This window comes from Microtus pennsylvanicus, chromosome 11, assembly GCF_037038515.1.
Source record: "Microtus pennsylvanicus isolate mMicPen1 chromosome 11, mMicPen1.hap1, whole genome shotgun sequence".
Classification (NCBI taxonomy): domain Eukaryota; kingdom Metazoa; phylum Chordata; class Mammalia; order Rodentia; family Cricetidae; genus Microtus; species Microtus pennsylvanicus.
In genome coordinates, this window is record NC_134589.1 from 8,988,000 (window position 1) to 9,014,681 (window position 26,682).

Here is a 26,682-nt window from a genome sequence, read left to right on the forward strand (position 1 = left end):
AGAGCACTGACTGCTCTTGCAGATGTCCTGGCTCCATTCCTAGCACCCATATGATGGCTCATAACCACCTAAAAATCCAGCCCAGGGAATCTGATACCTTCTGGCCTTCATGGGCTCCTGTATGCATGTAATTCACATAAACCTATACAGGCACACACATTATTTACTTTTATTTGTTGTTGTGGTTTTTGTGGTTTTTTGTTTGTTTGTTTTTTGTAGATGGATTTCTCTGTATATCCTTGATTATTCTGAAACTTGCTCTGTAGATCAGGCTGGCCTTGAACTCACAGAGATCCCTCTGCCTCTGCCTCCTGAGTATACCACCACCATCTAGCTACACATAAAATTTTAAAGTATTTTCTAAACGTATAACAGCAGTGACCTTAATGGGCTTAGCAGTGGACTGGACATGCCCGAAGAAGGGAACAGTCAGCCCGGAGACAGATTAGTTGAAAACTCCACATGAAAACACAGATGCCCCAATTGCCTAATGGGTAAGGTGTTGCTCCCCCACCCCCGCAATGAAAACACAAAGAGGAAAAGAAAAGTAATAGAAAACCAAGAACTGTGTGATAATTTCCAAAGCTATAGCACGCATGTGACTCGAACGCCGGGAGAATAAAGAGGAAACAAAACAGAAGAAATCTGGGGAGTCCTGCTTACTGAGAATTTTCCAAAAGCGGCTACAGAAACCAAACCACAGATCTTAAATATCAAATAGAATGTTTTCAATATCTATTTTAAATGTAAAAAGGAGTTTATTTTATTATGTTTAGTTATGTGTAAGTCTGAATGGATATGAGTGCAGTGCCCCTGGCAGTCAGAAGGGGGCATCAGTTTCCTCCAGAGCTGGAGTCACAGGAGGTTGTGACCTCCCTACTCCGGTGCTGGGAATCAAACTATAGTTCTCCAAAAGAGCCTTTGCACGCTTAATCACCAAGCCAACCCTCCATGCTCCCAGAATAACAATGCAACCCTACATCAAGTTGCATCATTTTCAAAAGGCACCAAAGGACAAAAAGGTCTTGAAAGGCTAAGGGAGGGAGAAGTAGCCTTCACACAGGGACTAGAATAGCTTCAGCAACCATCTCGTGAGAAAGAGTGAGAGCAGGAGAGAGAGACACCATATTTTAAATACTTTTGACGGTGCTTGTCAACCTAGGATCTATTCCGATTTCCTCAGATGAATGCCGGAGGGGTTTATCCTCAGACGGAATGAAACACTCATGATCAAATGCGCTAGCAGGGAACTCCTACGGTGTTTAGAGGCAGGTAATATACTCTTTATCTGCCAACCTAGAGAGTATATTACCTGCATTTACTGAGCTATGAGTATATTCCAGGCAATGTTCCAGGCACATGAATTAACTTGCTAACTCTTCAGAACCGGGGCTGGAGAGATGGCCCGGCAGTTAAGAATGCTTGCTGCTCTTGCAGAGGACTGGAGTTCAATTCCCATACCCAGCATCTCACAACTACCTGCAAGTCTGGGGGATCAAACACCCTCTTCTGACTTCAATGGGCACCTCCACCTGTGTGCATATAAATTAAAATAAAATAAATATTTTAGAAGGATTGTGTTTTTAAGACATGATCTCATATAACCTAGGCTGACCTGGAACTCACTATGTAGACCAGGCTGGCTTTGAACTCACAAAACTCTGCCCACCTCTACCCCTGCCTTCTGACTACTGGGATTAAAGGCATGTGCCACCACGCTCAGCAAAATAAGTCTTTAAAAAATTCATAACAACACCATAAGGCAGGCATTAAAATAATCTCTACATATTTATTTTGCAGTACTGGGGATCAGAACTCTAGACCTTGCACACATTAAGCAAACACTACCACTAAGCTATAGCTCCCGCAAGCCCCCTGCCCTCTTAGGAAAGATTAAGTTGTTACAACTTAGTCCAATGTTACAACTTTCAAAGTTGAAGTCAGAACTCTGGATCCTGTACTCTTACCATCCCGCCTCTTCTGAGCCAACTGTTCTTAACTTTGGCTTCGTATTTCTTGAAAGGGTCTGTATGCTTATCTAAAGACCTCAGCCCCCACTTTCTTCTATCAGCCCCTACCAGCCTCTGACTAGGACCAGTTATTTATCTCCTGAAGGGAACTGTCTAGGGACCAAAAGAAAAGCGGCGCCAGCACCGAAGGAGAGGAGAGCTGAGCTGAGCCATTAAGGGAGATGCTGGGTCACTGAGGATGGGGAACCCTGAGCTCTGGACCGCACCGCCGGGAGGACGCAGCAGTGCAGCTGATTCTCCCGAATGCGATGCGCACATATACCTCGGCTAGCCTCAAAATCTTGCGTCGCTCTCAGCATCTTGGAGTCACAAGACAGGTGATCCCGGGCTGCGAGTACCTCAGAACTCTGGTCCCCGATGCACCACGGCGATTCTCCTGCTGAACTCTGAACCTTTGGGATCTAGGAAACCGATTTTTAGTCGGTACCCTCTAGGTCGCCTTAGGAGCTGTCCAGTGCTGATCACGGATGCGGCCGGGCCCCCCGGGGTGCTTGGACCAGAGCCTGCCGCGCCCGGCAGAGCTCCGGGCCGAGCTGCTGGGAGCGCTGACGCAGAGCCCTGGGAGATCTGGGAGCTGTTGGCTCTGAGCTAGCTGGACATGGATCTGCAGAGACCCGACTCCTACCAGGGCGGAGCTGGCCCTCACTTCAGCGAGCATGTCCTACACAAGGTAAAACTCTTCCCCGGGGCGCCCACCTCAACGCCGGAAGTTCTCTCTGATCCCCTGACTTTTGCTTTGGGACTTAAACAAGAAACTAGCGAGTATCTGTAATCCTGGGCAAAGCCTTTCTGTGTGATCCTGTTTGATGTTCAAAAGAGAGATAGATACGTGCACACTGGGGGAGGGGACGCCTCCGAAGGCTCCAGTTGTGGGGTGCCGCATTCACTTGTTCAGTTAACCCTCTCCTCCCCACACACCCATCTCTTTCTTCAGCCATTTGGCCTGTGCACAGGCATCTGAGCTTTCCCTAAGCCTTGTGGGAGACTGCACTTCTTCTCCCAGCTTCTCTGTCAATCTCCAGCTCCACATCACATAAGCTGGGAGCAGTAGTTCACCTGGTTGAAATATCCGTAGCTGTGATCTGTAGCTGGGCGTGTAGGTGCAATACCTGTGATCCTAGTACTTGCAGGAGGCAGATGGCGCAAGTTCGGAATTGTGAGTTCAAGGCCAACTTGGGCTATGTAGGAAGTTCCAGGTCAGTCTTGGCTATGTAGTAAGCCCGTGTGTGTGTGTGTGTGTGTGTGTGTGTGTGTGTGTGTGTGTGTGTGTGTGGAGACAGAGAGACGGTGAGATTGGTGTTCAAATTGCAGACAAATTGCTGTACTCAAAGTGATGAACCCCCCCCCCCTCCAAGAGGTCTATAGATGCAAGTCTTGAAATAACCCTATTTGTCCTCCATTTTAAAAAGGTACAGAGAAGCAAAGTAACTAAAAGCCAAGGATTGTGAGTCCAAGTCGAGTCTTGTGTTCACTGCACCCCCGCAGAACCTCTCAGCAGAGTGTGGTTCTAGGGGCCGGCAATGCGAGTGTGACCTGTGGTCCCAGGGGCCGGCAACGCGAGTGTGACCTGTGGTCTCAGGGGTCAACAATGTGAGTGTGACCTGTGGTCCCAGGGGCCGGCAATGTGAGTGTGACCTGTGGTCCCAGGGGCCGGCAATGCGAGTGTGACCTGTGGTCCCAGGGGTCGGCAATGAGAGTGTGACCTGTGGTCCCAGGGGCCGGCAATGCGAGTGTGACCTGGGAGCCCATTAGAAAGTAGTATCTCAGACCTGCTGGATGATTCTGCATTTTAACAAGACCCCAGGGGAGCAAACAAGGGCATCTAAGTTTCCGAAGCATGTTTTGTGCCCTGCTGGCTATTTCTGATCCGAATAACAGAAAATCCACTAGTGAGTGGCGCAGGTGCACAGGTTTGAGAAACCTGGGTGCTCTTTTCCTCCAGACCTCCAGAGAAGGAGAAGTCTGGGAGTTCTAGAACCTTCCAGGACTGTGTTCTCAGAGACTGTGAATGTAGTCCTCTGTAAAGCATATGGAAACAAGGAACCTTACCAACAGGCCAGTGACAAACCCAGCTTAGTGGCAAAACATAATAATTATACAGGTCTCTCTAGAATTTATAAAAGACTGATTCATTTTTATTTTATGTGTACGGGTGTTTTGCCTATGCAAGTCCATGTGCCATGTGCATGCAGTGCTGGCAGAGACCAGAAGAGGGAGTCAGATACCAGACACCTGGAGTTACAAGCATTAACAAACCATCACGTGGGCACTGGAAACAGGACCAGGGTCCTCTGGAAGAGCAGCCAGTTCTCTTAACCAATGAAACATCTCTCCAGCCCAAGAGTCGCTCTATTTTTAAACCATGATATAAAGATATAAATATTCATTTTTGAAAGCTTTAAAATAGGGAAGTCAGAGTTTTCAAATTATTGATTAGATGCCGTCTTCCCTGCTTCTCTCATCTACACACAAAAGCCTTCGCTTCCTTTGGGCTTATTGATCACCAGAGGAAGAGCGATCTTATTCTAACAGGTCCCACTCTGCCTGAAAACAAGTGTCCCCTTACTACGGTGAATACCTGGTCTTCTCAATATTGACAGGAGCTCACTTTGAACTCTCCATGGAACTCAATACAGTGACCTAGTGTGTGTGTGCGCTCACGTTTGTGTGTGCATGTCTGTGTATGTGTGTGTGTGTGTGAGGAAACCTCTCCAATGGTGCTGACAATCTCCTCTTAGAGTTGCAAAAGGTCAGGGTATTGACATTGGAATATCTAAAAAAAACAAAAAAAACAGGCAGTGATGGTGCATGCCTTTAATCCCAGCACTTGGGAGGCAGAGGCAGGCAAATCTCTTTGAGTTCAAGGCCAGCCAGGTCTACAGAGTGAGTTCCAGGACAGGCTCCAAAGCTACACAGAGAAACAGTGCCTCTAAAAAAAAACAAAAAAACAAAAAAAACCCTTGCATTATTCTAGAGTCCAAGTAGATTCATTAGACTGTATTAGCGAGAGGCAGATTTCCTATACAGCATTAATGGCTAGGATTTGATGTGTGTGTATATGGTGTGCACCTATATGTTTGAGTACCTGAGCTATGTGTATGGAGACCAGAGGGTGGTGTCAAGGGTCTTCTATAGTGTCTCACTTTATTTTTTTAAGACAGTGTCTCTCACTGATTCAGGAACTCAGCATTTGGGGAGACTGGCTGGTCGGTGAGCCCTTGGGATCCCCATTTTCACTTCCTTGTGCAGAGATTACATGCAGAGACCTCCACACCTGGCCTTTGATGCAGATGTTTAGGATCTAAACTTGGGTCTTCAGATTTGTGTGGCAAGCCCTTTGTCCTCTAATCCATCTCCATAGCCCTGCTTTATTTTTATTTTTGGGACAGGGTCTCACTATTTAACCCTAGCTGACTGGAGCTCACTATATAGACCAGGCTGGCCTCAAACTCACTGTGCCAGATTCTGTTTAGGTTTTCAATGCAGATCTCATGTATCCCAAGCTAACCCTAACCTCACTTTGTAGCAGAGGGTGACCTTGACCTCATGATTCATGTGCTGGGATTCTGGGCACGTGACACCATGCCCAGTTAGAAGTTTTTGTTTGTTAATTTGGTTAGATGGTTTGGTTTGGTTTTGAATCAAACCTGGGTCCTCTGGAAGAGCAAACAGTGCTCTTCACCATTGGCCCTTAATCAGGAGTCTTTAAAATGAACCTTTTAAAAGAAAATAGTAAAGATCCTGAATCTCAGGTGTGCTCCTTGATGGATTGCCAAGGAGGCAGCACCCCTGTGCTCCAGCTTCCAGGTGAAGAAACAGAACCTCGCAAGTTCCCCAGAAATCCCTCCATCCCATGCTCCGCCCTCCCGCAACATGGTTCTCTTTCTTTACCTCCCAGAGATCAACCACAGAGAAGTGTCCTCTGATGTTTGGTAGTGACATAGGGTGGTTTAGAAGCCCGCCAGACAAGAGACACTGTGACTTAATGGGAAGAGACCCTGGCCTGAGCTCCTTCTGTCCCTAATGTAACTTTCAGCAACATCTGTAAGCCTGACTTATCTTCCCTTTCTTACTTTTATTTAGTTTTAATTAGAATACAAACACGTGGGTTTTGTTGTGACATTTTAATACATGTATATCACTATTCTTTATCCTTACTCCCACCCACCCAGCTTTCTTTTTCTCTAAGCTATGAAATACTATCTGGCTTACTGCTTTTTGAGTGGGGGTATTGGACACCAGAATGCTAGGCACAGGTGTAATCTCGGGAATATCAGAAGCATCCGATAAATGGCAGTTGCTGTAAACACACACACATCTTAAGCTTCAAAGTAAATTCGGTGGGTACCATATTTGGTTCCCACCTAAAATGATGCTTGTGAGAAAGTAGCAGTTTCACACTCCAAAACTCAGAAGCACACACGCGCGCATGCACACACACACACCACTCCACAGCACAATCCCATGGGAACAGCTCATATGAACCATCCGTGCAGAAAATATGACTTCTCTGCCAACCTCCAGTCCAGGTTTCCTAATGGGAAGTCTCTTTCCTCAGAGAGATGCGGCATGAGACATGCTGAACCCCACGAAGGTTCACTTCTAGGACTGGGCTTTCCACTTGATCTTCAGTCTCGTGAGTGGTGGCCTGGCCCAGAGGCGCACCAGACACTCTTAGGAGACACAATTGTGAGCCTGGTGCCGGGAACCGCTGGGAGGTACTCAGTTCATCCACCAAATGCTGGGGTTTTTAATAGAGTTGCTATTGTTCTCACACATCTGAATATTTGATGTAGCTCAATAATTTAAAACATATGGACAATGGTGCTGGACTTTTCTCAGAGAACTTTTGGTCCTGTATAGCAACCAGGTCGATGTCAAGAGCCGTCCAGGGCAGCAATGTCAGGAAGGGCCCCAGAAGCAACTCTTAGGTGGAAGCCGGTAGTTCCTGCCCTGACCTTGAGCTCTAAGCACAGAAAGGGTGGAACTTTGGGCCCCGATGTCAGCAAGGCAGGGCAAAGGGACTTCAGCTTGACTGAGTGCTTACTCATGCTCGGTTTGTCCCAAGAGAGTCAAGCAGTGAATTACTAAGCCAAAGCCAGCCTCCTCCCAGCAAGTCAGAAAAACAAGGAGAGCAAGAAGACATGGTTGCTCATTCGTCTGTTCCAGGCTTGGTCTTTGTTGAATGAAATTAGCAGAGAAATAAGGGCAAAGGGTGCCACGTCTGAGTTTGCTGCGGTACCTCCTCGGGCGAATGGTGAAGGGGCCCAGGGACTCTCAGCCACACCCTGTCCTCTCTCACACTTCCACCTGTGAGAATTACATCCCATAGTAATCCCTGCATCGCATCTACTCATTCATCAAACATATATCGGGTATTCCAAAGTGTGAGGGTCTACACTTTGGGGCACTGTGGAGGACATAGAGAAAATAGTTTCCTCCGTCAACGGCTTCGGACCTATAAGACACGGGTATGGGGCTGGGAGACAGCTCAGCACTTAGAGCGCTTGCCGTGAAGTGTGAGGACCTGAGTTTGAACCCCAGCATCTACATACAACCCAGAGACAGTCGTGTGTGCCGGTAATCTCAGCACTGAAGAGGCAACCACAAGGAGGATCCTTGGGACTTACTGGCGGTGGAGTCTAGCCAAATCAGCGTGTTCCTGGTTCAACAACAATAAAACATGATAGAGGAAGACACTCTATATCAGACCCCGGCACACACGCACACACACACACTCATCACTCATACCATACACGCACGCGCGCGCGCGCACACACACACACACACACACAATTTGCTTTAAGGTTGTATACATGGTCTCAAGTGCCTTAAAAGACTCAGGAGCTGCAGCGGGACCACCCAGTTAGAAATGGTCACTTCTGACATCACTTTGAAATGTCCCCTTTCATTTGACAGCCTCTGATTAAAGTTGACGTCTAAAGCTGGCTGCCATGGTGCGCATCTGTAAACCTAGCACTCAGAAGACTGAGGCAGGGGACTCACTAAGGCAGCACCAGCCTGGGCTATATAGTTGAGTCTCGAACAAATGGAAATCAGCATCTAAGACAGACGGAATCCCAACCAGTCTTGCCCCTGCCCTGAGCCGTCACTCATAAAACCTAGGGAAAGTTGCTTAAAGCAGGATTGCTCTTTTCTGTAACCACTCCCACCCCAGATGACTAGGCAGAGACAAACAAACCAGAGGAAGATGGTACCCAGTATTCTGCTTTCCTCTACAAACTCTTTATCCCTCAAAGCCATCTTTGTCAATTAAACAATGTAAATGGGACACGATGTTGTGGTCAAAGGACCCAAATCCACAGGAAAATGCATGCTCTGTGGGTGAATGAATAGATATTATTTTTGCCTGGAGGGAACAGCTCCGCTTCTTGCCAGATTTTCGATCTAGACTCAAGAATAAGCTAGGAAACCAAGGAAAGCCAGTTGCTGGCTCTCCGATCTTTATTTGCTCTATTTCCTCTCTCGTGCGTGCACTCTGATGGCTCTAGGTAAATAAGGAAGTGCAGGCTACGTCACTGGCAATTTGGAGCCATCTGGGGCTCCCTGAGCTGAGGAACTGGCCCTGCCCATTTCCCTGAGCAGGCAGCTGGCCTGGGGAGAGGCGCTGGCTGGCTCCCTGGGATAATTTCAACAGGAAATGATGGTGACCTGGTCCAGCATTAGTGGCTTTCCCAATGCCCCTGACTTTCATCCTTTGAGAATCCAGCCCCTTTCATTTGAAGTCCCCAGGGTATTTTGAGAAATGGCTGAGACTCACCAGTTTGGGATATGTTTGCTCTTGTGAGCTGGCCTGTGGAAAAGGCTGTGGCTTCCTTCATTTTCAAAGCTGTGGATATGGATGCATACTGTGTGTTTGTGCATGTCTCTAGCCATGTATCTGTGTGCACAGGGCATATGTGCATGTGTGTCTGCACTCTTGAGATCCTAGTGGACCTCAGACTTCTTCCATAAAAGACCCTGCGGATGATTCCGTATTAAATGGAAGCTACTGGGGGAGAAAGTCAGAGGCCTTTGGAAAATTCCGGCCATGCTGAATTCCATTTTAGCTGAATGGAAACAAGCAGAGGTGAGGGCCAGGCCTGGCAAGTGTTGAGCTAGATCCTTGCAGAGGCGCTAAGTTTATCCCAACGTGCTGTTCGCCTCTTTCCTCACCCGCCTCAAGCGAGAGACACAAATCTCCAGGGATGCAGGTGACTGTAGAGATCATAGCACTGTTGTTAAGTTGTGGAGTGCCTGGGGACTCTGGTCCCTAGCAGAGGCCAGCGCAGGGCCGTCCTCTCTCCCACCAACCAGAGAAGATCGGCTATCCTGAGTGAGAGAGCCGCAAGCCAGCAGCAAACAGCAGACCTAGAATCTTGGCCTCTAAGTGACCTCACCCATCAGCACCTGCCCAGCCCTCAGCCGCTCCTGGAGGCAGTGAGGCCTTCCGTGGTAAATTCAAATCAGCCAGCTGCTGAGCTCTCCCCGACAATAGCTCCTACTTCTTTCCTGAAGCCAGCCCCACGCCCTCCTCTCTTACGTGAATGTCCAGTTATCAGTAGATGGATTTGCGTAGGATCATAAGGGTGTGATTTAGCAATTTGGGCTTCACCAAATAGAACTGGTGTGCTTTTAAGGTGTCTGAAACCAGGTCACCATGTGCGCACATAAACACACACACACGCGTGTGCAAATATGTAAACATACATACTTGTATACACACCTCTCTCATAAACTATAGACCGTGATAACGAGCGTGTTCTCGAAGTTTCCTGGTTCTATTTTGGGACTGGGGATATTTGTTGTTTTAAAGACAGGGTTTCCCTAGGTAGCCCTAGGAGGGCTTCACTGTCCTCCTGCCTCAGCTTCTCAGGAACCAGGGCAACAGGTGTGTGCCTGTGGGCCGTTTAAAAGCAGACCTTTCTCTTCCTCTTTTTCCTTGCCCCTCTGTTTAAATTTTGCACTTTGCCACGCCCTGGCAATTCAGGGAGTTTTTTAAACAAGCAGATTTGTTGGGTCAGAGAAGTGTCCCAGGGGTGGCAGGGACTAGTGGGCCTCGCTGCTCTCAAGGATCCCCCACGCTCACACCCGGAAGTTACAAAACCTCAGCAAGGGAATGAAGCTGGGCTGCACGTCAGTATCAGAGAAGCAAAGGGGGCACAGTGGCAGAACTCCGTCCGTGTATTCTCCCTCCTCGTGGGGCCCCCTTTACTGGTTTGTTCAATTTTGAACTCAGAAGTGTTCAAATCATTTCTGTACGATAGTCAAGAGGGACCTAGCAGAACTCATAATTATTATTAAAAATGATTTTTAAAAACACATGGCTCATCTGTGAAGCAATTTACAGTTCACATCTTTTTAATCTATGCAGTGACACTTTCTTACCACAAACCTTTTAGGTAGCTGTCATCATTAATTCCGTATTATAGCTGGGAAAATGGGGACCAGATGGGGAAAAATAGAGTTCCATGCTGAAGGCCACAGCTGGTATTGTAGAAACGCTGATAATTACGGCAGACACTTACATGGCAGGCCCTTCCACAGAGTGGGGATTGCTCCGAGCGTTTATATCTGTGAACTCATGGAATCTACAATCACCCTGCTTGATCTCATTTTACAGATGTTAAGATGTCTAAGCCTAAATACAAGCAAGAGTGTGGGTGCAGAGGGGTACAGCTGGAGGGGAGCACAGGGGCTTTGTCAAGATCACCTATTTGCCTTGGGGTTGGGGTACGCAATGTGTATTTTTCAGGTCCATAGTGTCCGTTGTTGGCTGTTTGTGTGTTTGCGTGTGTAGTGTGTGTGTGTGTGTGATGTGTATTCATGCTCCCACGTGGGAGTGTGGGTATGCCACGGCACACGGGTGGAGGGCAGAAGACATCCGCTGGTGCCTGCCCTCACATTCCGCCTCATTTGAGCCAGGATCTCTTTGCTGTTCCCACTGCCTACCCCAGGAGGGCTCATAGGAATTCTCCTGTCTCTACCTCCATTCCCACCACAGGAGTACTGAGATTACAGATGTGAGCTACTGTGTCCAGATTCACATGAGTAGGTCTGGGGATTCGAACTCAGGTTTTGATACTTGCTAGGCAAGCTCTCTGACTACCGAGCCCCCGTAGACTTAGTTTTGCTCTGTCTCTCTGGGCAGGTTTGTTTTACTGAGACCATGATTCCTATATGGCCCAGTAATGCCAAACCATATATTCCTGTAATGCCAAGCCATTATTATAATCAAGAGATCATTTGCTAAGGGAAAGGGGGCTTGCAGGATTCAGAATATAAAGCTGCCAGTCTGATAAGATATAGCCACTGTCTGCCCTATACAGGGCTGGCTTTAATCTATAGTCCCTGTGACCCCTTCGACTTCCTCCCTACCCGACCTCTGCGTCCATCAGCTGTGTCTGAGAGGGACTTTAATCAGACAGGCAGTCCAGGCTTTCCCACATCTACACCCCCCATCATCCTCTCAGGAACCACCTGCCTCAGAGCCGGAGAGTGCCCTGGATATGCCCTGGTCGCCGGAGTAGGGGAAGTGGGAGGAAGGAACGGTTCCTTCCAGAAATCTCCATCTGTCATACTCAGACCCTGTCACCTCACTGCTCTGCCTCCCTTTCAGCCAGTGCCAGTGTCAAGGCCTTGGGGATCCAGGGCTTAGGAACCAGGACAGAGAGTAAGAAGAGCTGGTGGGGCCTTTCCTTAGACCCACCATAACCGTCACTCCAGATGCCCCCCAGTATTGTCAACTCTAGTTGGGGATTTTGAAAATCGATTCAACAAATAAAGTTGCAGGATCAAGAGCCACCTTCCACCCCCAGGAAGCTGAGTCCAGCAAGTTGGCAAGTCAGAGAATAGCTCAGAGGGGTGACACAGGTCCCGCGGCTTCAGCCCATGTGATACGAGATCCTGGTTCCTGTGATGGTCCTTAAGAGCCAAGGGCAGGAGTCTCATACCTTAATTCTTGCGGAAGGCCAAATGTGCGCTGCTCTCTGAAGCTGCCTAGCTCTAGGGCCTGACTAGATGACTAATTCCAGAGACTGTAAAACCATAGGTCTGGGCTGGCAAGATGGTTCACTGGGTGAAGGTGCTTGCCACCAAGTATGATGGCCTGAGTTCAGTTCCAGGACACGCATGGCAGAAAAAGAGAACAGGGTCCTGAAAGTTGTCCTCGGATGTCCACTGGTGCAATGTGATGTGCATACGTGCCTACACACATAAAAATACATAAGTGGAAAACCCCATGGATCCAGGATAAGCTCTCACCCCTGAAGATCAGAATGACTCTGAGTGCCCCAGATCAAGGATCCCTTCCAGTTCATATCTCATCAAGCATCCGAGATATTCCTGGAGCGAAGTTCTGTGCTCTGGGCTTGCTGAGCCAGAGTCCAGCATGCTAAAATGAAGCAGGCACCTTGCCCTGAATCCCCAAATATCTGAGCTGAAAGTCCCTGCCAAACTGAAAGATGCCAGGGCCCTGGTTCTTCACGACAGTTCAACCTGTGGAGAGAAGATTGGGAACGATGGAAGCCAAGACCGCGTGAACCCCAGGATCCCTCCTTCAGGCGCTGAATGGGGTCTCTTTCAAACAGCATGGTCCAGGACCACAGACTCACAAGAAACCACGAGGTGGAATCCCGAGCATCACCCCTTATCCACCACGGGTCTCCGGCACTGCCTGCCCTATGCCTGTCCTATCTTCCCTATCAGGTGCTCTGCCCATGCCCTGGCTCGGACACCCCATCAGGTCCGCTGCTGACCAGAGCACCATCCTCCATCACCACACCCTCCCCTGCAGCTCACTGGCACAAAGAGAACTACGTGTAAGGTGGCATTAAGCCTTTTGTGCCGCCTTGGCCCTTAGCCGACTGTCCGTCCTTGGTCATACCACTCAAATAGCCCTACAACCATTTGCAGAGCCAGTCCACATCAGTCAGACCGCTGAGTGGGTGCAGTGCGGGTGTAAACAGGCTCTCCAGGAGGAACTCTTGAGGTCAGGACCCCTTCTGCTTGCCAATGAGGGACCAGCTCAGACTGGTTTAAGCAAGAAAAGAATCCATCAGCCTCATGCTGCTAGCTTGGCGCTCGCTCTCTCTCTCTCTCTCTCTCTCTCTCTCTCTCTCTCTCTCTCTCTCTCTCCTCTTCTCTTCCTCTCTCCTCTTCCCCTCCCTCCTCTTCTCTTCTTCTCTCCTCTTCCCCTCCCTCCTCTCTCCCCCTCCTCCTCTAACTCCCCCAATCTCCCCTTCCCTCTTCCTTCCTTTTTCTTTTCTTTTTCTTTGTTTTTTGTTTGTTTTTCAAGACAAGGTTTCTTTGTGTAGCCCTGGCTGTCCTGGCATTCACTCTGTAGACACCAGGCTGACCTTGAACTCAAGCCCTGCACCACTACTGCCTGCTCCTCCCCCTCTCTTGACGCTATGCTATGACTTGCCTTAATTCACAGGTGTGTAGTTCCTCATAAAGTCATAATATTATCAAAAGCCCCTACATCTTCTTAACTTCACAGCAATGAGATTCAACTGAGACCTGAGGCTCACTGGAGACTGAAATGGCCACATGCTCTCCCCTGAAGCAGTCATTGTAGAGGCTGAAACAGTCACATGCCCATCACTGAACCAATCACTGGGGCCAGTAGATAGCATAACTTAAGCACGAGTTATACGTCACCCTCGCGTTTCACGGAAGCCCTAATGATCAAGAATGGGAGAGGGGCGGCTGGTGTGGTGGCCTAGGCCTTTAATGCCAGCACTTGGGAGACAGAGCAGGCAAATCTCTGAGTTCCGTGCCAGACTGATCTACATAGCGAGCTCCAGACCAGCCAGCACTACATAGTGAGACCTTGCCTCAAAGAGAGGGAGAAGAAACGAGAATAGGAAAGGAGGGATTTTTGAGATGGGCTAGCAGCCAAGGGTGAGCCATTTCAAAGCCACAGATGCCCCTGTGGTAATTTTGGGTGAGGCTGAGTCTCAATGTTTTTAAATCTGTAATGAGCAGAAACTGGAAAAGAAATGAACTCTTTGCCATTCAGCCCAGGCTGGGCTGTCGGTGTCCACATGTGGGAACATTTACCACTGAATAACAGGACCTGGGTCATTAGTGACCGCTCAGTCTTAGGAATGCGCTAGTCTGACCCTATAAATGGAACGACTCAGCAACGGGGCTGAGAAGGTGGACCTTACCCTCTGGCTTGGAACAGATGTTTCCCTGATGGAAACAGATGGTCCAGCTGCCAAGGAAGAGGTCGGTTTGAGGCAGAGGATTAGCACTCAGGAAGTGTAGCCCCGGCAGCAATGAAGGGACCCAAGAGGGCTTAGGGCCTGAGCAGCTTGAAGCGTGGGAAGTAAGGCCGAGGGCCTGCTAAACAAGACTGGCTTCATGGGTGTGTCATTCGTGCAAACACACAGGGACCTGCCTCTATTTTACAGGGCCTGGGCTAATTTTAATGCTCGGCAGTGGCCATCTTGAAAGCCTCAATAATTTTTACCCAAAGAACCCACTGTAAATGCTACTTCCTACTTCACCCTGCAATGCTATCGTGGTTCCTGTGGGCATCTGCCTCTGCAGTGAGTCCGGACTGCTCCCGAGGGTGCTTTTCCCCTCTGTTGGCCTCACACCACTCAAGATATGCCTCTAGTCAATGGGGAGTGGTCATCTTTTGCTTAGGGTCAGATGGCACAGGAGCGGCCAGTTCTCCCCTAGGCAGAGCTGCGGCCATAGGAGTGTTTCCTGGCAAGGGACAGGCTAGCTGCAGAATAGGGCCATGGGCAACAGAAAGTGTGGTGTTGAAGGCAGACGCCTAAAAGGGACAGGTGGCCTGGCCTGGCTTCACGCAGGTTAAATGGGGTAAATGGCTGTGACAGGACTGAGGAAGAAGTCAGTGGTCTCCCTATCTGATTCAGGCATGGCAACGGACTAGCCATATGATTCGTTAGGGCTATTAGAGAATAGTGGGGCCTGTTAGACTAGAAGGAGCTGTTATCATCAATATAATGTATGCCATTTGGAAAACAGAAGCAAAGAAAAGGGTTGCCTGTGTCACTGTTGACTCAAACAAAGTATTTCAGAGCCAGGCATGATAGTACACCACCTATAATCCTAGCTCTCAGGAGGTAGAGGCAGGAGAATCATTGCTGCTGGTCTCTGTAAAGAAAATTCCAGGTTAACCAGGACTACGTAGTGAGACTGTGTCCCCAGAAAATAAATGTATGGAGTTGGAGAAACAGCTCAGCTGTCAAGAGCACATCAGGGTGTTCCAGAAAACCCAAGTTTGATTCTCAGCACCCATGGCAGTTGGGTCACTATAGTAGCAGGCTGCTTGTTCGTTCAGGGCTGCCCAGACCCGAAATAACCACACAGAAACTATATTAATTAAAACACTGCTATGGCCAATCACTTAGGCATATTGCTAGCTAACTCTTATATCTTAAATTTACCCATTTCTATTATTTTGTATTTTACCATGAGGCTCGTGGTTTACCAGTAAGGTTCTGAGGCTTCTATCTCCTTCAGCGGCTACATGGTGTCTCTCTAACTCTGCCTTCTTTCTCCCAGCATTCAGTTTAGTTTTCCCACCTAGCTCTATTGCAGAGGGTGGGGAGGTGCACAAGCTTTACATCTACATATATAGTACAAGAGACCATGCCCAAGTGAGCTGGTATCTTAAAGGCTATTGGCTGAAGGAGTTCCCATAGCAGGTCACTATTGCCTGTGAGTCCAGCTGCCGGGGACAGAACACTCTTTTCGGGCCTCCATGGACATTTGCACCGGCATACACATACCCACCCCAGACACAGACAAATACAATTAAAATATATTCTAAAGAGGATGGGGTGGGGGAGGCTCTAAAAAAAATCTTACTAGCTGGGTGGTGGTGGCGCATGCCTTTAATCCCAGCATTCAGGAGGCAGAGGCAGGTGGATCTCAGTGAGTTCCAGGCCAGCTTGGTCTACAAAGTGAATTCCAAGACAGTCAGGACTGTTACACAGAGAAACCCTGTCTCGAAAAAAGAATTTACTACTATAAATGAGGAAATGAGATATTTTGAGAGAGGACCTTCATCCAGAGAATTTATTTAGTGTATTGTTATAATTGTCCTGTTTTGTTATTTTTTACCTCTTACTGTGTTTAATTTGTACCTTAAGTAGCATTATTTGCATGGATATATGTATAAATAGAAAAAACCAACAACACCATGATTCCTGCAATTGCAATTTTGTTCAGGCCATGTCACAGGTAACCTCTTAGCTAGCTCCAGCATCCAGAGCTCCAGAGACGGCATGCTTCACATTGGATAGAATTTTACATATACCATTGTTTTGGAAAGTTCAGCCCTAAGATCCCGACATCATGGATTCAGTCTGAACACACTTGGGTTTAGTCCTTCCTTCGTGGCTTCTGATTCTGCCTGTTGTTGAAGCTGGAGAAGCTGGAGATGCAGCTACACTTTACCAGACACGGCTCTCCACATTACAGGCGTTTGTGCTTGCTGGGGACGTCCACAGGAAGGCGAAATGGATGGGTCTCACGTTGAAGGGCTCTTCTGAATTAGACTTCATGCTGACCACACTGAAAACCATTGTGCTATTGAGGCCAAAGCCAAGGTTCCCCGTGAGACGGTTATGGTTAAGAAGGTGGCTTCACACTCTTCCTTGTTTCTCATAAGATGGGGGCAGTTGGGGCTGGGAGGTGTTCTTTACAACAAAGGGTGCACCGATAATGTGACTTATGATTTGTATTTGCTGCTCTTCAATTTGCATAAGTATTATTTCACACTTTCTGGATGGTTGAAGCACGTCAAATTGGAAGAAGGAAGGTTTGCTCAGAATCGAGTGAATCAACTAGATTGCCATTATAATCACTGCCTCTTGAATTCTGGGGGAATAATTTTCCCATTTTTTTGTTTTGCTTTTTTGGGGGGGGATATTTTTTAAATGTTTCTATTTACCTCCCTATTTAACATTTTAGTTAGATATTAAATAGCCAATTATTGAAACTTACTTTTTAGTTTTTGGAGACCTAGTTTCTTTGTGTAGCCTTTGCTGTCCTACAACTCTCTCTCTCTGTAGACCAGGATGACCTTGAAACTCCCAAAGAGTTACCTGCCTCTACGTCCCAAGTGCTGGGATTAAAGGTGTGCACCACCACCGCCTGGCAAAATTTGAAACTTTTATGTCTGTGGAAAGGTTTAATAAAAATATACTCAACATCTAATACAAAAAGAAATCCACGTGTGTGCATGCACATGTGTGTGTGCGCGTGTGTGTGCATGTGTATGCGTACATGTGTGCATGGTTCTGTGCTATCCACCATTATATGAATCAACAGGGTGTTTTGGCCACATTACCCAGGAAAAATGGGGGAACTGTAGCCACACCTTTACTGCAAATCAAACCAGACCCTAGATTTCCCAGACACCAACTCTGCGATTTGGTGGGGTTGCTGTCACCTTCCTCCCCTCTCATGGAGCGAATGTCTTCCTGTATCTGATGATGAAATGCTTCTCTGCCTTGACACCATCCAGACAGTGCGACACTTCCATGAAAGGGCACCCACGCGCTAGGGGCTTCCTCCTTCTGCTCTGTGACTTAGTGAGCAGAGGCTGGATGGACTCTCAGAATGAGCGCACCACATAAACTTTGCAGCTCCTTCCAGTGACCAGAGGCAGTGGGCACTGGCTCATACCAGAGCTGTGACCTGCTGCTTGTCTGTCACAGAAACTCCTCAGAATAGGGGGTTGGAGAGATGGCTCAGCTGGTATAGCGCTTGCCACACACACACACACACACACACACACACACACACACACACACACACAAATGAGGACCTGAGTTCAGCTCCCCAGCACCTACATGAAAAGCCAAGCATGGTGATATGCCCCTGCCATCCTAGCAATGGGAAAGCAGAGACAGGAGGATCCCTGGGGCTTGTTGTGCAGGTAGTCTTGCTGAAACAGTGAGATCCTGGACCATTGAGAGACTCTGCCTTAAAAAATAAGATGAAGAGCCAGGCAGTGGTGGCGCACGCCTTTAATCCCAGCAGAGGCAGGCGGATCTCTGTGAGTTCAAGGCCAGCCTGGTCTGCAGAGCTAGTTTCAGGACATCTAGGATTGTAACACAGAGAAACCCTGTCTCGAAAAAAAAGATAGATGGAGAGCCATTGAGGAAGACATTGACCCTCCAGTTCAAGTACATGCATGCACATACGCCCGCGCGCGCACACACACAGAGTAGGGGGACAGACCCTCAGCTTCCTAAAAAGAAGGTAACATTCTTTTTGGGACACCAGTAATGGAAGGAGATGGGACTCTTTGCCGAGTGGTTAGCCAATAACCAGTGTCTGAACTAATGCTCAAGCACAACTAGCCATTGGGGCATGGATTCATGGACAGCAAATGCTATGAAAATGAGAAGGGCCACTGAGACCGGCCAGTTCATCGCGGAATCCTCTGGTGACTTTGCTAAGTTCTATGAGGCAAGGAGGGTTGGTGAGGGGACCCTCAGGTCTCCTTATACAAGCCCGTCCCTGCATGGGAGATAAACATGTGACTAAAGAATCATGTGACAGCATTGGTACTGGTCATGTCCCATTCTCAGCAAGATGCAGGCACACAGGTGTCTTACTCTATAATTATAAAAAAAAAAAGGTTAAATCCCTGGCGTGGCAGCATATGCTTATAATCTCAGCACAGCAAACAGCCTCACCTAACTGGCAAGTTCTAGACCAGAGAAAGACTTTTCTGAAAAAACTAATGTGGAATGTGCCTGAGGAAGAGAAGTTGAGGGGGACCTCTGACCTCCACATACACGCACCCCCCCCCCCAGAACCGACATACACAAAGCTAGACGCTGATATGATGGGATTACAGGTGGCTGGTTTGGGGGACCTGTCCTACTGAAGAAGAGTTTTCTCTGCTCTGCAGTTTCTGCCCCATGGGGTTCCCCTTGTCTGTTCTGCATGTCTGACCTCCAGGAGCCTCCTCTCCCCAACCTTAGCTCTAAGACCCTGGATAGACAAAACCATAGCAAGACAAAGAAGCAAGCCACCCTTCCACGAAGCAAGAACTGCAAACCCAGTCAGAGAGGGACATGTGAGGTTGAGGTCACAAGGAGCCTTGTGTGTTGGCTAAGGGGTATGTGCTGAGTCAAGAGGAGTTGACTGATTGAAGGGCTCTTTTCACAACCAATGGATCATGGGGTCCACATGAGTGACATCCTTAGTCAGAACTCAAACACAAAAGGATGCTCTCTGTCGGAGGCTCTCAAGGGGAAGCTAGCCCACACACAAGCTGGGATGCAGAGGAGAAGAGGAGCCACATCCAGGGAATGGTGAGGACCAGATCAATGGCTGCCAATCACCCATCCATTGCGTAAGGCCCAGCCCTTCACAGAGCAGCAGCGAACGTGTGGGAAATCATGCAAACAGGACAAAAACAGATGTCAGCATAAAAGTACTGCTGTTGTTTCTTAGGAACCTGTGTGCAGGTCAGAGGATAACGTTGGAAGCCATTCCTCAGGCTCCATTGACTTTGTTTCCCATCTTTAATGTTTGTGTGCTGTGCCCATGTTTTTGCATGTGTATGGATGTGGGTGAGGGCGCAGGTGGAAACCCGAATCTGATACCAAGAATCATTCTCAATCATCTTGTTCATTAAGGTAGGGCCTCTCAGTCAAACCCAGAAGTCACCAATATGGTTTATCTGTTAGCTAGCTTGCTCTGGGGAGCCCCTGCCTCCACCTTCTGGATGGAAATTAGAAGCCAGCAGCCCCCTCCACCTAGTATCAACATGAGTTTCTTGGCATCCAAACTCCAGTCTTCAAGATTACACATGTTAACTACTGGGCCATCTCATCTCCCCAGTCCATCTACCTTTTTCTTTTGAGACAAGGTCTCTCGCTAGCCTGGAACTTGCCAAGTAGGCTAAGGCTGGCTAGGCGGTGAGCCTCAGAGGTCTGTCTGTCTGTCTCTGCCTCTCCAGCAGAAAGATGGCAAGCGCATGTCACCATATTTGGCTTTCTAAGTGGGTTCTGGGGACCAAACTCGGGTCCTCAGACTTACAAGGAAAGCACCAAACTGATTACACAGCATCCACCCACACACAAGTTATTAGGAAATAACTTTATTTTGAGACTCGGGGTGCTAGAATGTTTGTTCTTTTATGAAAACATAGCAATAACAGTTTTATAACAACTTTCTATGTTTGCTACTGTTTTGTTTTGTTTTTCAAGACAGGGTCTCTCTGTGTAATTGTCCTGGCTCTCCTAGAACTTGCTCTGTAGACCAGGCTGGCCTCAAACTCACAGAGATCCTCCTGTGAGGAGAGGCCTTATGAGTGCTGGGATTAAAGGCGTGTGCCACCACTACCTGGCTAATAACTTTCTTAACCAATCCCCTCTTACCCAACTTATTAACTCAACCAATGCCCTTCAGTTTCTTGGTGAAGGACTGGATCCATATGGCTTGCTACGTGCTCACAGTTGGGGGCGGGGTTCTTCGCTGAGATGTCCCTTGCTTTTGCTGTCGCCCAGAGGCACTTGGTTAACCAAAGTCTGCTGCTCACGGGCCCACTTTTATCTACACCAGTCATACATGTGAACAATAATGATATCATTGAATGAATTCCTCCATATACCTATAAATGGAAAGTATGAACAGAAAAGACGTGGAGGCAGAGAGGATGGCCCAGTGGGTAGACATTTGCCACCAAGCTTGAGGACTTGAGTTCAAATGATTCCCAGAACACACACAGTAAAAGGAGAGAACGGACTCTCACAGGTTGTCCCCAACTTACACATACACCACAAACACACATGCATGCACACATGCACGCAACACACTTAATTGATGTTTGAAAAGACGTTAACCACTGGAATAAGAATGTGAATGGAACAGGACTGTTATTTCCACAAAAGTAAAATTGAATGATTGGGAAAGAATCTACATAAAATCTGTAATTAAAAAAAACATATATGCCAGGGCTGGAGAGATGGCTCACTGGTTAAGAGCACTGGCTGCTCGTCCAGAGGACCCAGGTTCAATTCCCAGCATCCACATGGCGGCTCCCATTTTTGAAGGATTTGATGCTCTCTTCTGTCCTCCTTGGGCACCAGACAGGCACATGGTGTTCATATATCCATGCAGGTACTCATACATGTATATTAAATAAACAAATACAGTGCTACCAAATTAAGAGTTCATTAGGGTTTAAATATGAAATGTCTTCATAGGCTTATGAATGGGGGATGTGGTTGCCAGCTCACAGGGGAAGTGGCTGAATTCTCAGGACTCTGATCTCAGTAACAGAGTCATCCTCGATGGAGTTGTAATAAATATATTGGCATCACTGGGAGGTGGTAAAAAGGAGATGTGGGGACCAGCTGGAGGAAGTAGGTCTCTGCGGGGGTGGGGAAATGTCCTTAGAGCTGTAACTCACTGCAGCCCCTTCCTGTGTGTCTCCTCTGCTTCCTGGCCACTGTGATGCCATCTGCTCTCCTTCACCAGATTCGAAACCATGAGCTAAAGCAAATGCTCCCTCCCTCAGGGTGCTCTGCTCAGGCCTTGGTCACTGCGACAAGCACAGAGGGGGAGGGGCCTGCACACTAACAGGAGGGAGAGCAGGAGAGTGAAGATTTGGGTCAGACTGCTTCATAAGTAGCTAGCATTTTGCTTCGTGTGAAAGAAGCTAGAACCTACAAGACAACACGATGAATTCGGGGGTCACTCAGGAAAAACACGGGACCTCCGTCTCAGCTGAGTGAGGGGGAAAAGGGCCTTAATTCCACATTAAAAATCGCAGGAGAGAAACCAGGCGGTGGCGGCAGTAGCACACGTCTTTAATCCCAGCACTCAGGAGGCAGAGGTAGGCAAATCTCCTGAGCTAGAGGCCAGCTTGGTCTACAGAGTGAGTTCCAGGACAGCCAGGGCTACACAGAGAAACCCTGTCTCAAATGAACAAACAAACAAACAAAAAGAGTAGGAGAAAGGCGGGAGGGATGGGTCAGCAGTTAGGGGCACTGGCTGCCCTTGCAGGGGACCCAGGATCAGTTCCCAGCACCCACATGGTGGCTCACAAGCTCCTCTAACTCCAGCTGCAGAACACCCAACACTCTCTGCAGGTATGTGCACACATGCACATACATAGACACATACATGAAATTTTGAAAAATGAATAAAAACAAATCTTCAAAAATTTATCATCATATTAGTACAAGCTAGACGTTTTGAGTCAGAATAAAATGTTTGAAAAAGTCTGTTTTCTGACTCCCTGGTTTAATTAACTTTCAATGTCTTTAACCAAAACCAGTTCCAATTTCACTGGACAAAAAGGTACAGACTGAGAAAATAAAAGATTGACCACTCCAGCTGCCCTTCCGAGTCTAAAACCTTCGTGATACATGAAATTAGTGGGTTCTAGCCATCTGATCTTTCTAAGCCTCCTGTGTCAAATAAATGCTATTTTCCAAGGTATCAAACTAGGGCCTGGAATTAAAGCCTAGTGGTAGAATGCGTCCTACCATACACAAGGCCCCGCGTCCAATCCCCAGCACACACACAAAGATAAATAAATAAATACCCAAAAACAATGTCCAGCCAAAGTGGACTTCGGCCTTGCTTCAACCCAACATTTATCTTTTCACTTGTTCATTTGAGACAAGGTTTCTCTATGTAGCCCTGATGGGCCTGGAACTCGCTATGTAAACCAGGTTCTCCACAAACTCACTGAGACACACTTGCCTCAGCTTCCCAAGTGCTGGTATTAAGGGTGTATGCCGCTACACTCAGCTTCATTTATTCAGACAACATTTATCTGAATTTTATATTTTAACCCCCTCAGATGACTAAAAAAGAGAAGTTCTGAAGTCAATGTGAAGCATACAAGTCCCCAAAGGAAACAACCCTACCCTTCCTAATTGTCAAAATACTTGCTTATTTTCTGTGCCTGTGTGTGTACCCGAGTATATGTATGCACACTTATGAAGGAGCCTACAGAGGTCAGAAGACGGCACCAAATCCCTTGGGGCTGGAGTTACACGCTGCTGTGAGACTTCCTGTGGGTGTTGGGAAGGGACCCCAGGTCCTCTGTTCAAGTATTAATAACCACTGGCCTTCTCTCCACCTCCTCCCAACTTACACCAAGTGGAGTCTTTAAATATTAATAATTCAGAAGCCAGAGGAGGGGAGCCTGGCCACTTTGGATGAGGCTATAAATAAGCAGGCACTTGACAAGAGCTGAGAACCACAGCATCCTGGAGCCCATTCTAGAACAATGTGTTTCCCTGGACCCCGTGCACAGATGGCAAATGCCATCCTCACTCAGACCCCAGTGGCATGCACCCAAATTCACTGTCTTGCGATGACGGTACCAGCCAGCCACCCATACACTCCTGAGTGAAGCCCTTGAGTCGCGGGATGTGTCTAAGACAACACCTCCATGCACTGAGAAGTCTGTGAAGGATTTCCCTTCCCAGCCTCGAGTGCGTGCTTGCTCGCTTCCCTTCCTGGACTCTCCTACCTCCCCAGCATCCTCCTCCTGCTTCCCCAGCAAATCAAATGGGCAGACACTGACTCCAACCATCAAAGAATCTAGGTGCTTCCATCAGTAGCGCAGACAAGAAGCTGCTCTGTCAGCTGTGGAACCGTCTGAACCAGTATGTGTCAACTACCTTCAGGGACGCCACAAAATTGTCTTCCGACCTTCACACTGGTGCCGTGACACATGTGTGACCCCTCCATACAATCATTCACAAAAATAGTGACAACTTACTATATTTTTAAAGAACATATTATTTTTAACTGTGTGTGTGTGAGAGAGAGAGACAGAGACAGAGAGACTATGTGCACATGAGCATAGTGTCCAAGGGAAACAGAAAAGGGCGTTGGATATCCTGTAGCTGGAGTTGCAGATGATAAGGGTCCCAAGAACCAGCTTGAAACCTCTAGAAGGTCAGTACATGTTCATAATCATGGAGCCAACTCTATAGTCCCCAGGAACATACTATCTTTAAAAAAGAAAAGAAAAGAAAGAAAGCAGTCCTTACAAAACTATAAAATTCCTTAAAAATACTATGTGTGTGTGTGCGTGTGTGTGTGTGTGTGTGGTTTGGGGGAAAGGGTAGCTTCATTACATACTTCTCTAGCATGAACTTTGTAGACATTAGCGATGGGCTGCAATGTCAGAAAGTTTAGGCAGCCATGCAACCAGAAGCTCCCATGTTCAGCCCACAGCCACTGTCCAGATAGAAGAGGATGCTGTAAGGTTCTCCCATCCAGCCAAAATGAGCAACAGTCTAGCCTTCCCTACATTCCTAGACTTGAGTCTTGTTTTATTTTATGTTTTGAGACAAGGTCTCACTGTGTAGTTCAGGCTGGCCTATAACTCGCAGAGATTGGGTTGCCTGGGCCCCCTAAGTGCTGGAGTTGAAGGAGTATATCGCCACATCTGGTCTTGTTCCTCATTTGCCTCAGAAGTCTCATAGTGGTTCATGAGGATCTGTGACCGTGTGACACCAAAAAGAATGAGCTCTTTGCTAGGCAGCAGGGACATGTCTATATGCCCTGCTCAGGGCAGGCTGCTCAAACGAAACCCCAAGATAAAAGCCCTAAGGTGGCACAGCGGTGCCCTGACCTGGGCTTGGAGATGGAACTGTAACTCTCTCTCTCTCATTTGGCTTGGCTCTGAACCGTTCCATCTAAAGACCTGGATGTAGGCACCTCTTGCTCCACAGATCTCAAAACATTTTGGGTCAAAACACTCCAAATGGTCAACTCAAGAATAGTCAAGTCTGGAGCTAAAGAGATGGCTCGGTGGTTAAAAGCACTGGTTGCTCTTCCGGAGGACTTGGGTTCAATTCCCAACACCCACATGGGGGCTCACAAGCATCTGTAACTCCAGTCTCTGGGGATTTTGATGACAATCACTGGACAAATGGGTTGCATAGACATACATTCAAACACTCATACACATCAAATAAAAATAAATAAAATTTCAAAAAAATTGAATAAGCCGGGAAGTGGTGGTGCACACCTTTAATTCCAGCACTCGGCGGGCAGAGGCAGGCGGATCTCTGTGAGTTCGAGGCCAGCCTAGTCTACAGATTTAGTTCTAGTACAGCCAGGGCTGTTTCACAGAGAAACCCTGTCTCAAAAAAAAAAAAAGTCAGGCTTGGGGATAATCAAGATGCTTCAGCAGGTGAAGTATTTGTTATTCAAGCTACTAAGTTCAATCTCCAAAATCCACACCGTGGAAAGAAAAAACACTGATTCCTGCATGTCGTCCTCTGACCACCATACTCGTGCACCCACCCACTCACATAAACTAATAAGTGTAACTTTACAAATAGAACAAAATGGGGCTGGAGAGATAGGTCAGCAGTTAAGAGCACTGGCTGCTCTTCCGGAGATCATGAGTTCAGTTTCCCAGCAACCACGTGGAGGCTCACAGCCGTCTAATGGGATCTGATGCTCTCTCTGGCATTCAGGTACCCATGCAGACAGAACACTCATATACATAAATAAATAAATCTTAAAAAATAAAACAAAATTTTAAAAAATGCTCCTTGGATCGGACAATTTCCCCAGGATGGATCAGAATAGCTCTTTAGAGCGAAGGACACCCTCTTTGGAGCAGTGGATGAAGGCTCTCTGTACCAGCGTCGCCAAGATCACTTACCCAGGTCCACTTCCAGTGTCCACAGCTCTCAGTAGTCAGATAACCTCAGGACACTCCAATCACAGCCACAGGATACCCCGATGGCCTCTGCACCGTTGGGCGGCTAGACTGTCCTCCTCAGCTACCTCTCCTTGACCCTTCACCCTGAGTCCCCCCCAAAACTGCGCAAGTCTAGTTATGCCCTTTTCTCCATCACAGGGCTCCATGGCTCCTTACCCCTCCCCAAATTTTCAACAGCAGGTGGGAAGTCACACCTTGAAATCCGAGGCGATCTGAGCAGCTTCCTTCCTAAAATAATCAGCATCAATGTCCTTGCTTCTAGTTCACCCTGGATTCTCAAGTATTAACCGCCTATGTTTATCTGAAATTCATTATGTCAATCAACAAACATCTAAGAACCCATCACACACCAGCCACTAATTAAGAAAAGGGAATCTGGAAGAAATGAGACAGGACCATGTCAGGTAGCATATGGCCTCCTGGAGATGGGGGGAGAACAAACCTATACAGATCAATAAATAATGGTTCAAAGTAGCCCATGTGTGGGATTCAAATGTGAAGTGTCTCTTAGGCTCATGTCTTTGAGTACTTGCTTCTCAGCTTGGGGTGGGCCTTGAGGCGGGAAGGGAGTTAAGACCTAGTTGGAGGAAGTAGGCCAGCAGTGGTAGGGGCTTCTGAAGTAGGGCTTAGCTAGAGGACATGGGCATGAGTTTCTTAGCCTGGCCTCATTTCCTGTCTTCTCCCTGCTTTTTTGACCATTGGTATAATAAGAGCAACTGCCCCGTCCTCCTGACGCCATGCCTCCCCAGCCCCAGTGGGCTATCTCCCCTCAAGCTGTAAACCAAAACAAGGCGTTCTTTCCTAGTTGGCCCCAGCATTGAGAAATAAAATAGGGCAATGAGGCAGAGAGGAACTGGAGGAGAAGAGCAGGGGTTGCTGACCGTAAAGGGAGGAGGGGGAATCAGGATGTGATGATGAAAGGGAGCTACTTAA

The 26,682-nt window shown here is 47.8% G+C and overlaps 1 protein-coding gene across 2 annotated transcripts in view; it reads left to right on the forward strand.

Annotated features, from left to right (window-relative positions):
• Nucleotides 1–2,113: 2,113 nt before the first annotated feature.
• The window catches only part of Rab37 (RAB37, member RAS oncogene family), a 65,971-nt gene continuing 41,402 nt past the window's right edge, over nucleotides 2,114–26,682 (forward strand). Inside the window, exon 1 of one of the 2 annotated variants that reach the window (XM_075990040.1) lies at nucleotides 2,114–2,700. In XM_075990040.1, coding sequence (XP_075846155.1) covers nucleotides 2,629–2,700 — 72 coding nt within the window. In that variant the 5' untranslated portion in view covers nucleotides 2,114–2,628. The remainder of the gene's footprint in view (nucleotides 2,701–26,682) is intronic. The other variant, XM_075990041.1, reaches the window with a different exon arrangement.